The sequence below is a fragment of the Calypte anna genome, chromosome 15 (assembly GCF_003957555.1).
Source record: "Calypte anna isolate BGI_N300 chromosome 15, bCalAnn1_v1.p, whole genome shotgun sequence".
NCBI classification, from domain to species: Eukaryota; Metazoa; Chordata; class Aves; order Apodiformes; family Trochilidae; genus Calypte; species Calypte anna.
The window spans coordinates 1,693,032-1,709,264 of NC_044261.1; the positions used below are offsets into that span (position 1 = coordinate 1,693,032).

Consider the following 16,233-nt stretch of genomic DNA (forward strand, 5'->3'; position numbering starts at 1 on the left):
GGGAAGAGGACGGATCCCTAAGCAGGGCGGCCGTCTGGATCGGGGGGTGCAATCTCCGCGGCTTTGTGTGACGCCCTTTCCCTCTTTGCTGCTGAGGGAAACTCCGCGCCGCCTGAGGGAAGCTCCGCGCTGCTGAGGGAAGCTCCGCGCTGCCTGAGGAGAGCTCCGCGCTGCTGAGGGAAGCTCCGCGCTGCCTGAGGAGAGCTCCGCGCGCCCTTCCCGCCCACAGCGCGCGCCCCCTCAGAGCCGCCGCGCAACGCCCGCGCGCCGTCCTCGAGGCAGCCCCCGCGGTCCCTCGGGGCGGGGTTGGGGAGCAGCGCGCGGGGTCTCCTCAGGACGGTCCCCAGGAGGGCGGGAGCGGTGTCCTGGGGTGTCCTGCAGTGTCCTGGGATGTCCCGCGGTGTCTGTGCCCCGCAGCCCTCCGGGATCTGCTCCCTAAGGTGCGTGGGGAACGCGCGGGGCGGCTGTACCCCCTCCCCTTCCCGAGGGTTCCGTGTCCCCCCGGTCCCTCTCTACCGGCGGGGGCCGGGCGCGGGGCGGGCGGGGCGCGGGATGGCTCCGGGGCGGAGCGCAGGCGGTGCCCGAAGCCCCGGGAGCGGTGCGGCGGTGGCGGAGGGGACCCATGGCCCTCCCGGGGGAGGCGGCTCGGCTGGACGGGGGCTGGCAGGAGGTGAGAGAGCCCCGTCGGCACCGGGACCCCCGGGGGGCAGCGGCTGTCGCCTCTCCCGGGACTCTGCCCGTCCCCTCCGCTCCCAGCCCCGGGCACCGGCAGCCTTGCCCGCTGCTCCCCGGGGATTGCGGGCTGGGTCCTGCCCCCGGCACCCCTAGAGCCGCTGCCGTGTCCGTGCTGAGCTCCCCCCGTTCTCTCCCCAGGTCTACTCGGCTCTGCAGTGGATCCAGTTCACCATGGCCATGCTCAGGTACAGCTGCTAAACCCGGCGGGAGTGACTATTGACACGATGATTTCTGCGGGAAAAAAAAAGAAAAAAAAACAAAGAAAAACAAAAAAGAAAAAAAAAAAAAAGAGAGAAACCTCTTATCCCAGCCAGACAGATGTGCTCCTCTTCCAACCTGTGCTTTGTTTTCTCAGTGTTATAGGTTCCAGCTCAATTATTGCCTACGCCGTCTTCCAAAACGCAGTGAGGTCCCCTGAGGTAAGGTCTGCACCTCCTTTTCACTCCCTAAATTGAGGTGTTGGTACCTGGCAGATGGGTAGCACAGAGCTGGTGATTCAGGAGCTCTGTTAGGTCTCAGGTTTATCTGTTTTAGCCTTGTTTAACAGTCGGGAAGCAAAGGGCTGGCCAAGAATTAGGAACTTTTGTCGGTGAAGGGACTAACCTCGAACTGCAGCCAGGTAGGGAGAAGTGAGTTCCTTCTCCCTGCAATTTTTGCTGTTCAGAGAAAGTCCTCCAGCTATTCCTGGGAAGAGGGGTTTGTCAGCTGTGTCCTCCTCTGTGGGGCAAAACACCTGAAGGATTGAGGAGCTGCGTACAAAGCTGCTGAAATGCAAATTGGAAATGGCCCTCAGGAAGTGTATTTACAGGTGTTTGCCTTTGGGTATTCCTGAGCGGTTTTTCAGGCAGGTGTGCTACAAAAACGGATACAACTCAACTATGCTGCAATATTCAGGGAAAATGAGGCCAGACTGAAAAGCAGCTTGATGTGCTGGGCTCTGTAGTGGGGCTTTGGCCATGCCCAGCAGCCACAAACATTTCTAATGCTGAAACAGTGGGACCTGGGTGCAAACTTCCCTCGGGTGGAACTGTCCCCATGTGTCAGGATTTACAGATGTCTGGCAGCCTGGTCTGTGGACCATGCAAATGGACTGCTAAGAGCAATAGGACAGTAGAGCTGGCAGCTGTGTTGTATCAAAGCTGTGTTTGTGCTTCCCTCGTCTCCCATGGCTTGGATTAGTGGTGACCTTAAAGATCACCTTGTTATAGAAGGGTGGGAACTTGATACCTTTAAGGTCCTTTTCAACCCAAACCATTCTGTGGTTCTATGGCTGTACTTTCTGGGTTTGGTCTGCAGCCCAGAGAACAGGACTTCCAGGGAATGCAGTGAGTTATACCCAGGGAAAAAGGCTATAGAGTCAAACTAACAACTGACACGTTGGATGAAGCTGGATGGGGAGGAGAGCACGTGTCCAGGTTTGCAGGGGAGATGTGCACCTCATGCAACCTGCAGAGCACTCTTATTCCTGGAAATGCTCTGCCCAGCACTTCAAGGATGAGCTGCAATCTCTGTGCATTTGTGGACAGGAATACAGGACAGGCTGGGACTTCACCTTGGTGTTGGGATAGGAAGCCTGCCTGAGCTTGTGCTGCACAAAGTGCACATCAGAGGCTACCTCTAAGCATCATTCCTGCACCTAGAGAGCTCCAGACATGGTTCTCTCCTGGGGTCCTCCATTCTGGTGTGACAGGGAGCTGGCTTTGGCAGATGTCCCAGTGTGACTCAGCAGCCTCAGCCCCTTTACTTCCATGTTTCAAAGTTTGCATTACTCAGGAGCCCTTCTGCTCCGGGTCATACAGTGTGGCTGTAGCCACACTCCAGCTGCTTCAGAGCCACATATGGCTCCAGGTCACAGATAGATCCTTTCTGCTTGAGGGAGTCCAGATGTTCCTGCTCAGATTATTTCTGCAAATCTGGATAGGAGGGATGGATACACCAGCTGCAGTGACTCCTCTGCATCAGGCTTCCAGGCTCCTGTTTTGCTGCCAGGGGAGATCCTTTGCTGGTGTTTCAAAACCTGCAGGATATTCAGTAACTTCCCCATTGCCTTGTCCCCGTGTTTCTGGTCTTAAGTGGAAATTTGTAAACAAAGGGTCTGGAAAAGATCCATATCAAAACTTGCCACAAACAGCTTATTTCCTGAGTCATGAGGCTCCAGAGTAATATGTTTAAAAATAAACAGTTCTGGAGGCTGGGAGGACAACATTGTTATAAACACTTCCCCTTCTGCCCCCAGCCTAGGAAATCAAAGATTACATTCTTCAAGCTTGTTTTCTGTCTCTAGGGGGTCAATAAAACTGCAGCCTGAGCTAAATCATTCAGAAGAGATGATGGTGAGCAGCAAACAGGTTCTGGGCAGGCAGATGTTCCTTGGGCAGTGGCCAAACAGAGCTAAATCAACACGTGTGCTCCAGCCTGGCAGCTCCTCTCAATCATTACGTCTTCACATTCCCTTCCTCTATTTTATAAATACCATTTGTTTGGGGTTTTTTTTTTCTTTTCCCTTGTGCAAGGAAGAACCATGCTGCTTTTCCTTTACCCTTATGTCACCTTCTTCTTTGTTTAGGTCTGTGCCAAAATAGTTCCTCAACCAATGGTGCCCTCCTCCGAGGGCACTTGTTGCTAGAGAAAGGGGTCACTTGTTTGATTGCAAAGGTTGTTTCTTTGCTTATTTTGGAGCCTGTTTGGTTTTCACCTGCTTGCAAGCTGGACAGTGTCCCCAGCCTGTTGTATCCAGCACCAGCAAGGAAAAGGCTGGTTAAAAAAGATATGTCTGAATGCAATGTTGTACAAACTAGCTCCAGATATTTATGGAGCAAAAGCAGTGTGATTTCCTGTGTTGCTGGGTTGGATGGTACAAACATGGAACTGGAGAGACAAGGATGTTGGAGGAGAAATCCTGCAGAAGGCAGAGGACCTGGTGAGGGGGGACAGGAAGGCACAAGGGACATCACCTCCCTCCAGCTATGCCATGAGGTCAGATGAGGTTGGATCAGATCTACCCAACCTCTTATCAGTCTCACTAAGCTCTTTCTTGTTGCTTATGGGAACAAGACAAGGATCACACAACATGATGAGTGGGAAACATTTACTTAAAGGGCAATATTGAGGCAAGCTTCACCAAAAGCTCAATTTCATGATAAAAAAAAAAATCTAAAAATCAAGGTCTCCTGAAATGCTTCCATGCAGGGTTTAGCATTATAATTTCCTGTAGGGAAAAAAAAAATTACAACCCATCATTTTACCTGCAGGAAGGTGAAAATCAGGTACAAAAGGCTACAATTAAGAATCTAGATAATTAAGCTGCTTTTCCAGAGTGTCTGCTCTCCCACTAACAACAGCAATGTTGGCCAGAATTTTGCACAAATGTTTTCCTACAGTGTTTACAGTCCTTCTTGGCCAGGGCATGCAAACTGGAAATGGGCTGGAAAGTGCCCATTAGTGGAGGTGCCACTCTGTTCCAGCATGATACAGTGTGCAGCCCAGAGACTCACACTGAAAATTAATCTGGCATGTAAAATGGATTCAGCCTCAGTCACCAACTGCAGTGACATGAAATGCAGAGGGAAAAATCTGTTTCAAGCTATTTCAGACCTGAAGAAGGGTTTGTGTTTACCAAAAATTTGATTTCTCTGTTGGTTAAGAACTAACAGAGCTTCTCCCTTCCAACCTGTCCCAGTCTGGAAAATTGTAACATTCTGGACATTCTTGGAGATGTTTTCTATAGGAGCTGATGCTGCTCTGGAATTCTGGGGTGTTGCTGGGGGCAGAAGGGGTGGTTAGAGAGGGACATCTGCATGGAGACAGCTCCTGAGAGCAGGAACCAGCATGATCTTTGTGTGTAAGGAGAGCTGCAGGACAAAAGCATGCGTAGAACATGGGGTAAAGTGGTTGTGGGAGTGTTGAGAACATCACCCAGCCCTTCTGACCAATTCCATTTTTTCCTAGGTTCGTCCTCTTTTCTACCTGAGCCTCTCTGACCTATTTCTGGGCATGTGCTGGCTCACTGGGGCCCTTCTCTACAGCACACCAACCTCCAAGCAGGATCTCATCTGCTACAACCTGCAGGTGACAGGACAAGTGAGTAGCCTTGGCATCACCACTCGTGCTATTAATTTCCACCTTTGGCCATAATTATCCTCACTGCTGATAAGAACGTGGTTGGGGGGCACTATTTCCAGACAGGCTTTGGCAGAGACTCCCTGTGGGAAGTTGATTTATCAGATCTCTTTGCCTTCTGTGTGTAAAACAGAGAGAGCAGTGCTTGGTTTTAGCTAGGTCTGGTTTGTGCCTTTATGAGGAAGGCAAAGAGAAGGTGGGATTCTGTGGCTGCTTGTGTAAGGGGAGTAGATGAGTCTTCATCCCTTCCCTGTTGCATCTGTGCTGATGATGAGCTCTGTGCCTCTCACATGGCAGCTTTTCTATTCCTCTTCTTGCTTCCTCCTCATCCTGGGCAGGAACAGACACATTTTATGATTTGCTTGAGCTTGGACTGACAACATTACTCATACAAACAATCCTTGCTGACTTGGCCCTATCCTCCCAAACAATCCCAGGGATGCTCAGGAGCTGCTCCATCAGCAGGAGCTCAGCCCTGTGCCCTGGCCATTCAGCTGATTTCATGTGCTGGAGCCTAATTGGAGCCCAGTGAGCAAAATGCCCTTTTCTTGGCAGTTTGCTTTTGTCTCACTGAGTTCCCATTTCAGCATGAGCAAGTCATCACTCTCAGAAAAACCTGCAGGGTACAGCCAAGCTTGGGCCAGAGTCGTGGGTGGTTCACAAGCAGTGATCCCTGGGTTTAGCAGTTTCCTTTTAAAGGAAGAAAACATTGTTTCCCCACAAAAACATGGTGGGGAAGAGCAAGTGGCTGTCAAGAGTCCTGCTGTGTGTTGTGTGAGCTCAGGCAGCTCCCTGGGAATGCAGTGGTACCCAGAGATGGGAAATCAAAGGTCCTCACTGAGCAGCAGCATCTGGAGCTGGAGAGGTTATCCATGTGCCCTGGGAAGGGAAGGAGGGATGGAAATGTCTGGGGAGGGGTGCCAGCAGCCCAGAGTTGTCTCAACAAGCTGTTTTTGTGGGTAAGACCATAATACTCATGATGGCAAGAGCAGCTCTTCCTCTCCTGGCTGAGCTCTGGTTTCTTCAGCTCCTCTCTGCCTCTTTGGCAGCACCACATTGGGAGAGGAAACAGCAGGGGCTGGGGAACTTGACCCCTGGGGAATGATGCAGAAAGTATCAACAATGCTGGTCCAAGGGAAGATGAGAAGAGCTTGGGAGAAGCTTTTCAGAGCAGGAAGGTGGAAGGAGCACTGGGGACTGGGAGTATTTCAGAGCTGTTTCCCTTGCAGCTTTGCCTGGGGGACAGTTCTTAGTGCTGCTGTGATCTTTTTATGGCCTGGAGAAGACAGGTTGCACTGCTAGAGGAGAAGTAGGTTGGATGTAAATAACACTCCATCCTTTCTCAGCAGAGACACTGGGAGCATGCTATGCTCCCCTGCATTTCTGGCTTTATCCCTGTCCTTTTCCTGCTCCCCAGGGACAACAGCAAGGGATGGGAGCAAGGTGGGAGCTTTACTTCCATTCCAAGGCAGAGCTGGCCTTGGGCAAGGATTTGCTTTTGTCTTAGCCCCATGGGGTACAGTCAGGGTGCTGTGGTGGGGTGTCAGGGTGCTGCCACCCCTCCCCAGCTCAGCCACAGGGTCACTGGTCTCCTCTCCTTCATGCCACCAGCAGACCACCCCCAGCAAGGGGGCTGCAGGGATGGCAGTGTGTCCTGGGTTGGGCCTCTGGCAAGAGCTGTCTCTGCTGTTTGCACTGGGAGAGATTAAAACAAATGGAGCATTTGCCATAGAAACCAGGCCAGCAGGGTGCACGTGACAGGGCACAGGACACCTCCTTACTGAACACCCCAGCAGTGCCCTTGCCTGGTGGGAACACCTTGTCCGTAAGTAGGAGCCCATAACAGGTTTAACCAGCAGCTTCTGCAGAGCATAAGTGATCTGTAACCAAATGAGTCAACAGCTCCTGGCCCCATTCTGCCCATGCTGAGAGGAGAAGGCTCTCAAGGGCTGCATTCCTGGGTGCCCCATAAACACACCCGGCTTCTTTGCACACAAGCACCTAGAAGAGGAAAAGTGCACTGAGCAACAGGGGTGAGGATGGGCTGGGGACTGCTCCCTGCTGGTGTTTGCAGATGGCAGCTCCTGGAGGGGCTCACACCTAGTCCTAAGGGGCTGCCTTAGGAGCAGAGCAGTATTTTGGTTTATTCAGCTTGTTTATCATCACTTTATCACCAAGGGGAGGTATTGCAGTGCTTGGACTTCCCTGACATCCATCCTGTACCATAAAGGAGGGGATTGCTTTGTTTCTTGGACTTTCCTTGTTTCAGCACCACATCCTTGGTTGATGATAAACATAACTACTCCCTTCTGCTGTCCTTTCATTTTGTTCTTTCCTTCTCCCTGCCTTGCTTTTGCTTTACAATGATGATTTCCAGAATAGAGATTGTGGTTATAATTGCACAATGCCCCCACATTCTTCCAGTTCAGTTCCAGTGGCCTAATAATGTCCTGGCAGGCTCTGCTCATGCTGGGGAGCACAATGGGAAGCCACAGAAGTGTTATAATGAGGGACTCTCAGGTCTCCCAGCCCCTGCTTTATTTCCTGATGGTGTTCACTGCAGGACTGCCCACAGCCCCAGAACTGGGGCTCAGGAGAGGAGAATTCCCTTCACTTTCTGCTGGCAACTTCACAAGTGGCTTTTGGTTCCCTCTTCCAAAAAAAGAAGGCAGTGCTGACATTTTGTGAGCCTCTCTAAGGCAGGCTGAAGTGCAAGAGAATGATCTTTGTTGGACTGTTTTGATGACCTTCCCTGGAAGGAACTGAAGGAGGGCAGCAAACCCTCATTAAACCTCCTCTAATGAGCTGGAAAGTCACTGTAATGTTCCTGCTGCATTGCCACAGTCCCTTGGACTCAACCTCTTCAGTTAGCCAAGAGAGTTTGCAACCTCAGGGAAGGAGACCAAGTTTATTTAGTGACTACATAGATGATATCAGGGCAGCAGACCTGTGCTCTTTGCCTCTTTGGTGAAGGATAGCAAATCCACTGAAAAATTCACTTCTCCAGTCCTTCCTCTTTGCCTTTGCCAGTGAAGCATGTGCTTCCTGTAATCAACACAGCACACACATATATAGTGTGTGATTAGGCAATGCTGTTGACTGCCTGGAGTAACCATGGGTTCAGAAACAAATACAAGAAAGATTTGAGAGTTTTTATGGGAAATTTTAGATATCTGGTCTCATCTCAAGATGGAATTAAGGGCTATGAAACTCCTCGTGGGCAACAGTGTTCTGTATCTTTTCTTTCCTCCTTTTTCCCGTGGAGAGAAAAGAGTTCTTGGGATGTTAGCTCAGATATTCTGTGACCCCACTTTGCTCTTTAGATACACCATTGTTTTCTGTTTCCGTGAATTCACTGAGCAGAGAGCTCATTATGTGAGAAGCAAATCTAAGTGCTGCATCTGTGTTGTGTTTTGTAATGGACATGTCATAGAGAGGGTCAAAGAGCTTTTGAACCCTTCCTTGCCAGGACTTGGGCCAGAAAAAGGAGCCAAGTCAAAGGTTTGTATTTTTAAGAGAGTCTACTGTCATTAGTTCTCCTGTCCCTGGTTTGGGGCCAAAGTGAAGCTGCCTTTCTGGGGCCTAAGCTGGGAACCCCTCCTCTCCCTGGCTCTTCCCAGCTGATGTCTCACTGCACCCCAGTAGATGTGAGCATAGAGGAGCCCTCACCTTGGACATGATCCTGTTCAGCATCTTGCCTCAGGCTCTGGGTTCATCCATGATTAACTAAATGTGCCACAGGAACTGTTATTATAGGACTGAAATACCATCTGTTTGTATTTCTCAGATATTCTACATGGCCACTTTCCTGTACACTGTCAACTACACCTGGCACCTGTACATGGACCTAAAGGTGAAGTACAATCAGAACCTCCACAGGATGCCTCCCCAGGTGAGCTGGACAGACAGAAAACAAGTGTTGTGTACCATGGTCTAGCTGTAGGGTTGTGGTGGGGTTTTGGAGATCCATGTATACCCCTTTATCTTCCCACAAGGATTCTAAAGGCCCTTCTGCCCCACAGCTATAAGAATTGGCATGTCTTGCCCACAGAGGTCAGCTGCAGGAGCTCAGTGAAAGGTCAGGCTTGCAAGACCAAAGCAGGCACAGTTCAATGGCAGTGTCCACTTCAGAGAGGAGAAAGCTGAGGATTGGGTATTGGTGAAGTTCTTCCACAGTTGGAAGAACAACAATTTGCACTGGAGGAGGAGGAACTGGTGTCTCGGTGTCACTGCCTTCTGTCAGTGCACTGCAGAGGGGACAGGAAAGCAGAGGGTGCCTGGACAGCCTGGAACTGAGAACTGATAATTTCTGTGCTTCCCAGGTGTCATACAGCTTTGAGAGCCTCAGTAAATGTTGTAAGAGTTTGAGGTAGGAGGTGTGATGGAAATGAGGTAGCGATAAAAGGAACGGTTGGGGCTGTGAAGAGTGGCCAGGCCTCACTTCATCATCACTTGGCCTTTACAAAAGCCCTTTGGGGAACCAGTGTAATAGCTGGGAACTGAGCAACAAGGACACAGTACTCAGGAAAATACTCTCTGAGTTGCAGGCTAAACAAACACTTCAGGGACTGCATGACCAAAATCTCCTTGTGGTTGTTCCATTCCTCACAGCTGGCTAAGCTGGGGCTGTAACTGCTCCTCTGTGCTCCTGATGCTGCAAGGCAACAGGTTCCTTCTGCAGCTCTTCCCTCCAAACCCATCAGCCCCAGTTCTGTACAGATCCTGTCTCTGCTCCAGGCATTTGCAGTGCACAACAATCTTTGTATCCCATATATTCCATCTGTTGATTTGGGAGCAGCAGACTGTGCAGAGCAGTTGATGTCTCAAGGGCTCTTGTCCATAGGTTTGGTTTCACTTACAGGATTGGTTTCCTTCTTGCTGGGTTCTAATTCAAAACCTAATATCTGCCATAATTCCCCACCACTCCAGCTGTGCCCGTGTTTTGTACTGGCATCCATGCTGGTGTGTGGATTTCAGGTGCCAAAGCACATTTCCTGGTGAGCAGAGACCAGGACACTCCAAATTCCCTGTGTTTCTTCACCAGAACATGAAGTTCCTGAGGTTCAGGGCCAGTTGAAGTGAATAAATAGTACTAAAAATGAGTAAGTTACAGCAGAGAGCTCATCAAGTGTCTGCTCCTTGTCCAGTTCCTAGCTCCCTTCTCAGATCCTCCAGTGCAGACTGAGAACAAGGCAGGGAGGGGGTGGGTGGAGGCATCAGGTGGGTGCTGCAGATCAGCACAGGCTGAACTTGGAGGTGTTGATTCAGTGCAAAGTGGAAACAAACATTTGTGCTCCCTTTGGGGATTAATCAGCTTTTGAAGAACCCTCAGCTGCTGACGTGCTGCCTAGAAGCTATTTCCTGTGAACCAGTGGCTGAGAAGATCATTTAATTAATGGTTAATTGATTAAAATCCTTTTGGGATTTTGCAGGTTGTAGAGTATGTGAGTTGCATTGGCCGCATAGCAACGATCTCATCTAGGTAAGATTTAATTCTTTTGGGCAGAATGGTGTGGTTTTGGTAAACTGGAGTGTGCTGATCTCTCCTTCCTATTTAATTTTAAGCTCATCAGTTAAGAGTAGAGTGACCTAACAACCTCAGAGAGAGAGGTTTTGGATATAAGGGCCCTTTTTCCAAGGGCCAAGTTAATTATTTTAGCTACATCTGGTTTTTCAGCAAGTGCTGTATTGCCTGCATGAGTGAATGTGCAGATGTTAGTAAAGCTGATAAAATACTTCCCTAGAGCAGTGTCAATAAAAACAAACTTTAAGTCCTCCGTAGTGACAGGATGAAAACCAGTTATGGTTTGTGGGGGTGGGAGCAGTGCAATAACCACTATTGTCCCTTCTCTTCTTAGCCTGGTCCCTTTCCTTCTCATGGTGCCGGTGTTTTGCCTGGGCAACAGCAGTAATTGCTACCAGAACTTCAGCCAGAAGCATGGGTAAGCTTCACACCTCTCTCTGAAGCAGCCTGGCTGCTTGGGAGTCCCAGGAGGAGCTCAGGTTGGTCCCTTTCTCCCCACAGATGTCTCTTGATGCACACAGAAATCGCCCCCATCGAGCCGCAGACCCTGAGTGGCTCCGTTTGCCGCGCGATGCGTTTCTACGGCATCGGAGTCTTCCTCATTTCCTTTCTGATCAGCTTCGTAGCCATTCTGGTAAGAAACATGGTCCTTGCACACTGACTCTTGCAGGTGATCACTCATAGATTTGCCCTTTTTCATCTTTTACTTGGGTGGTGCCAGCAGGCAGGCCGTATCGGGGGAATAACGGTGCAGTGTCGCTTCTCTTTTTGAAGGGGTGGTAGGGAAAATATCCTTGTGCCTCCATATAAATCCATCTGCAGTCCTGGGTTCTGTCAACCCATCCCAAAAAGCAGGTAGGGAAGGCTCAGAGCGTGGCAGCAGAGGTCACCTACAGCCTGAGTCAACAAGAGCCCAAATCAATCCAGAGTCTGCAGTTCAGACAAGATGACATACAAAGAACTGCCCTCCCCCAGGGAGCAAACTGTGTGTAAAATGAGATTTTGGCTGAAAAAAAGCCAGGGGATACTATGTCCTAGGTGAACAAACCAGGTCAGAGCATGTACAGAAAGTACAGATGCTAACATGCTGCTTATTTTTTTTTTTTTTTTTTAGGTTATACTCAGCCAAGCCCGAGGTTTGTACAAAAGGTTTGTAAACTCCACAGGATTCCTGGGGGATCAGCAATGGGCCATGATTAAGATGGTGGAACAACGGGTGGTTTTTTACCCTGTCACATTCTTCTGCTGCTGGGCCCCAGGTTAGCAGAGAGCTGAGTTATTTTCACAACATTCTTCTAAGACAGTGTCTGGCAATGAAACTCCAAAGTGGTGGTGTTAAAGCAGTGCCTTCTTGTCCATCCCTTTTCACAGCTGTCCTCCTTGGAATACTGAAGCTGACAGGGGCAGCAAGCAGCAAAATCTACATGGCTCTCCTAATTCTACAGGTGAATGTCAACCTCCTTTTTTGCCTTCTTTGCCTGAACGGAAAAAAGAGTGTTTGCCTGTGTCTTATCTTCTCTAGACAAAGCATGTTTGTAGCCTCTAAGCTATTCAGTTTGGTTTATGCTTTTTCTTGGTTAGTTGTGTGCTTTCCAGGCTTGAAAAGGTTTCAGTAACCAATCCCAGCCCCAAGGAAACTGTAGAAAATAGGCCTAGGAGACATCCCCAGAAATCACTTCATTTCTTTCCTTTCTATGATAGTCTCCAAATGCAATTCCTCCACAACACCTTTCCAGCTGCTTGATGTGCCTGAGGCAGCCTCTAGCAAAGATCATTAAAGTAACCATGAGATTCCCATCCCACGTAGGGACACAGCAAGAAAAAAAAAATCCAAAACATGCTGGCAGGAGGAGGCTTGGGGTAAGGTGCTGGGTTTGACAGCCTGGTTGAGAGCTGACAGGACAGCCCTCTTCTCCTCTCTGCTTTCTCCCAGGCTCTGACAGCAGCTTCCCAGGGGCTCCTGAACTGCATTGTGTATGGCTGGACACAACACGTCTTCCTCTCCCTCAAACGCGGCGCCTGCCGGGACGTGGACACCCAGACCCCCCTCCTACGTTCCCAGAAGAAGTTCTATGCCAGCACTCTCCCCACCAGCCCCCCTGACCCTGTGGAGGGCTCCACGTCCACCCTGCTCTGATGAGCCCCTGCATCAGAGGAGAACCAGCAGCGTCCTGACAAGAACTTGTTGTGTTTTAGCCATGTCAGCCAGACCCAGGACTGGGCTGCCCAGTGCGAAGGGTCTGGGCAGCAGCAAAGTTTGCTGGAGGAAGGAGCCTGAGGGGCAGCTGTCAGGGACAGACACTTCAGTGAAGATAGTTATTTATTTTACAGGTTTATACAGACTGTAAATGGAATCTTCAGCATGGTTAAACTTTAGTGCAGACTTTCTCCTCATGGAAATACCCCTAGAAATGCAGCCAATTCTGTGTAAGAGCTCAGAGATGTGGTACAGCTCCTTTGAGGGTAGGTGGTCAAAGGTTATTTTACTTCTCTAAGTATTTGCCATTACAAATTAACAGTAAAGCAAAGGTGAATATTTTTCAATCTCTGACTTTTAATTCACCATTAAAATAAGGACATGTACCATCCAAATAACCAACTGCAAGGAAAGAAAAATGGCAAAGTAGCATAAAAAAAATAAGCACTCCCTTCCATGCCTTGAGCTTTTGCACGTTTCCCTCCTGTTCTTCATGCCAGCTCCTGCTCAGCCACCATACTCTCTTCCTTCATGTCTCCTGAGCCAGGTGAGCAGGACTTTGCAGGAATCTGTGCTTTTCTAGATGCACAAGTAAATTATTTACTATATTCCTACCATTCTGCAGGAAATAAAACAGATTTTTAACTGCACTGAAAACAACTCTAAACTTTAACAGTTTTCTAACAGCTTTTATTTTGAGCCTAACCCAAATTTATTTACATAGCATGTAATACAAGAGGAAATACTCAGGTTTTGTGTAATTAACTTTCATACAGTTTACACAGTTACGCTGAGTAAATCCTTTTGTGGAAAAACTCCTAGGAGTAGCAATCTACCTTCAGGGTCATACCCACAGGGCCCACACTCCTTTCTATACCTCAGGTGGAGGGTTTCCCACTGCTTTCATGTTGTTTTTTTTTTAACAGAACTGTTATTCTTCTCCATCCATAGTTTGCTCCTTAGCTGCAGGAGTCTCACTTCTCTCTTTGGCTAAACTTATGCTGAAAAACTCAGCTATTGCCTGTCTGCATTTGATTACAACAATGAGGAGAGCAAGGGCAACTATCATCCCAATTACCATCCCAAACACTTCACTGTGGACAATCTCCTCCATGGCCACTGTGAAAGGTGGTGGAGGGCCACTGTCCAGGCTGCCTCCTAGGCCAGGGAACTGGCAGTATGGAGGAGCCCAGCCAGCTTCACAGTGGCACTGCCTGAGGTTGTTGCAAACCCCTTTCCCCCCACACAAAACCTTCCCATCACACTTTGACCTGGCCGTGGCATCTGTGCATGTCTTGTTAATACAGAACTTTTGGGGCCCACATCTGGTGCCATCAAGCCCTCCTCCAATATCAGGTGTATCGATGCCAGCGTGGTAAGCTGTGCCCCAGCACCAACCCTCAGGTCCAGGCACCTGAATGATGGTTTCAGACCCTTCCAGATCAGGGACCCTCTTCACATTGACACACTGCAGCCTCCCACACAGCGCATCTTGGGGTTTACATTTCACAAAAGCAACTTCAGCCCCATCCCCCCCACAGTTGCCGAATCGATCCCCTTTGGTGTTCTGCTTTTTGAAGCAGCTTTCCGGAGCGCCCCGAGCTTCCTTCCCAAAGACTTTTTGGCACAGCTTGTCGTAGCTCACACACCTCCCACCGTAGCAGTGCCCGGCGTTGCTGCAGGGCGTCCCGTCGTGCACGTGCAAATCCTGGGGGCACCACTCAGAAGTCCCGTTGCAATATTCAGGCAAATCACACTCGTCCACCTCCAGCCTGCACTTGTGTCCCGCAGCGTGGAAGCGGCACTTCTGGCAGCACGGCCCCACGGAGCAGAGGGCCCTGGGCTTCAGCCTGCAGGTGTGGTGGCAGCAGGGATCATCTCGGCACCCCCGCCACCCCCCGCAGTCACACTGCTCCCCCTCCTCTATGACTTTGTTGCCACAATTCTTCAACTGGAAGAGGGTGTGGGGCTCGGGGACGTTGTGCAGGCAGCTGCCGTCCCCGCGGCGGAGCAAGTGGAGGTAGCTCTGCCTGCTGCAGTTGCTGAAAGCCCTGGCGTCATGGAGCAGGTTCTCTGACATGTGGCAGTTGGTGGCCTCTCCACACACGCACTCTTTTCTGTCGTGCTCCATCCCCAGGCTGTGACCCAGCTCGTGAGTGAAAACAAGCGTAAAGGTTCTGAAATCCCTGCGTATGTGGGAGACAACAGCTGACTGATAACGAGGGTGGCAGACACCACCTATGTAGGCCAGGCCAATGTTTAGTCCGAAGTCCGTGTAGGTAAATAAATGCGCAATGTCGTATTTCATCCGCCGAGAAAGATCCCTGCTCACCCACTCATTAAAATTTCTGAGAACTTCTGCGATATCCTGGCTGTAACTGATGAAGTCTCTCTGTGTCCAGATCTCCAGCCCGATCAGGCAGATGCGAATCTTCAGAGGCCCATAGTATGTTTCAGACAAATTGATCGTATCTATTACCAGAAGCATCGCAGAAGTCTCATTGCTCCCTTTGAAGGAAAACAGAGAGTGGTCTACCACGACAAAAATCTCAACGTACATGGTGTGCTTCAGGCTCTGAGATAAGTCTTGCTTTCCTAAGAGTTTTTGAGCTCCCATCCTACCTGGTTGGTTTTCAGTCATCTCATCCATCAGTCCGCACACCGATGCCTTGTTCTGGGTCTCCTCTCGCTGATAGAGAAGGTGCTGGAAGGTGAGGGACCCCGGCACAGGTTCGATGCTGTAGCTCAGGTTCCCAATTTCCAGCTGTCCCCTCAGCCCAGAGCAGGTGCTGAGCATGGCGAGGGAGCCAGGGCTGCCCTCCACGTAGCCCAGGTAGAAGCACTCCTCGGGAACATGGGGCTGCTCCACCACCCTTGTCCCCCTGGGGGTGTAGGTGATGACGGGCAAGTTCTTCACCACAAGTCCTCTCTTCTGCCTGAGGTGGATGATGCGGTTCACCCCATCCACCCTGAGGGCATAGGACACCTCTCCTCCTACAGCTTCTCCTGCTCTAAGGGACAGTTTCATCGGCTGGACAATCTGATGGCCTGGCAGTGAGTGATGGCTGCCTGCCCCGTGGAGGAGAGACCCCACCACCACCACCACCCAGAGCCCCAGCCGGAGGAGCAGTGCTTTCCCCCAGCCGCCACCACGACGTGCCTGGAGCCACTGCACCCACAACACCTTCAAACTGTCAGTAAGACACCTTAGGGCAGATCCTGCCAACCCAACGGACATCTTAACCTTCTCTCCCTTGAGGCGCGCAGGTGGCAGCCATGACAGAGCCATCTCCTCAGGACTGGCATGGGACCTGATGAAGGTGCGTAGCACCTTGCTGCCCTGAGGGGTGGACATTTTCCCCTCAGAGTGCTCCGAGTGGCCTCTCCCAGGCAGGACCCAGCCTTCCCCCTTTTCCAGAGAGCGGAGCAGCCCTGGGGTGAGGTAGGAACCAGGGGGAGATCTGAACGGGAAAGACCCCAGGGGTGACCGTTGGCTGAGAAACCTTCCCCAGGGAGGAGAGAGCCCTGACAGCAGCACATGAAATGGGCCCCATCTCCTGCTCCCCACCTAGGGCTGACCCCGCTTGCCCAGAGCCCGGCAGCTGCTGCTGCTGCAGCGATTTGTTTAAAAGGGGATTAAAAGCTCCCTGGGTGGAAG

The 16,233-nt window shown here is 50.6% G+C and overlaps 2 protein-coding genes across 2 annotated transcripts; one reads left to right on the top strand and one right to left on the bottom strand.

Moving 5' to 3' along the window:
• The first annotated feature begins 591 nt into the window (after positions 1–591).
• On the top strand, positions 592–12,922 carry TMEM116 (transmembrane protein 116). The gene is made up of 11 exons (XM_030460759.1): positions 592–670; positions 874–920; positions 1,091–1,154; positions 4,684–4,815; positions 8,642–8,746; positions 10,287–10,336; positions 10,713–10,796; positions 10,880–11,012; positions 11,493–11,637; positions 11,750–11,823; positions 12,312–12,922. Exons 1-11 carry the CDS (start codon positions 623–625, stop codon positions 12,513–12,515), a joined length of 1,086 nt encoding a protein of 361 aa, XP_030316619.1. The 5' UTR covers positions 592–622; the 3' UTR covers positions 12,516–12,922.
• A 584-nt stretch (positions 12,923–13,506) lies between these two features.
• Positions 13,507–15,930, bottom strand: LOC103529022 (disintegrin and metalloproteinase domain-containing protein 20-like). The gene has a single exon (XM_008494439.2). It carries the CDS (start codon positions 15,928–15,930, stop codon positions 13,507–13,509), a length of 2,424 nt encoding a protein of 807 aa, XP_008492661.2.
• Between the last annotated feature and the right edge of the window lie 303 nt (positions 15,931–16,233).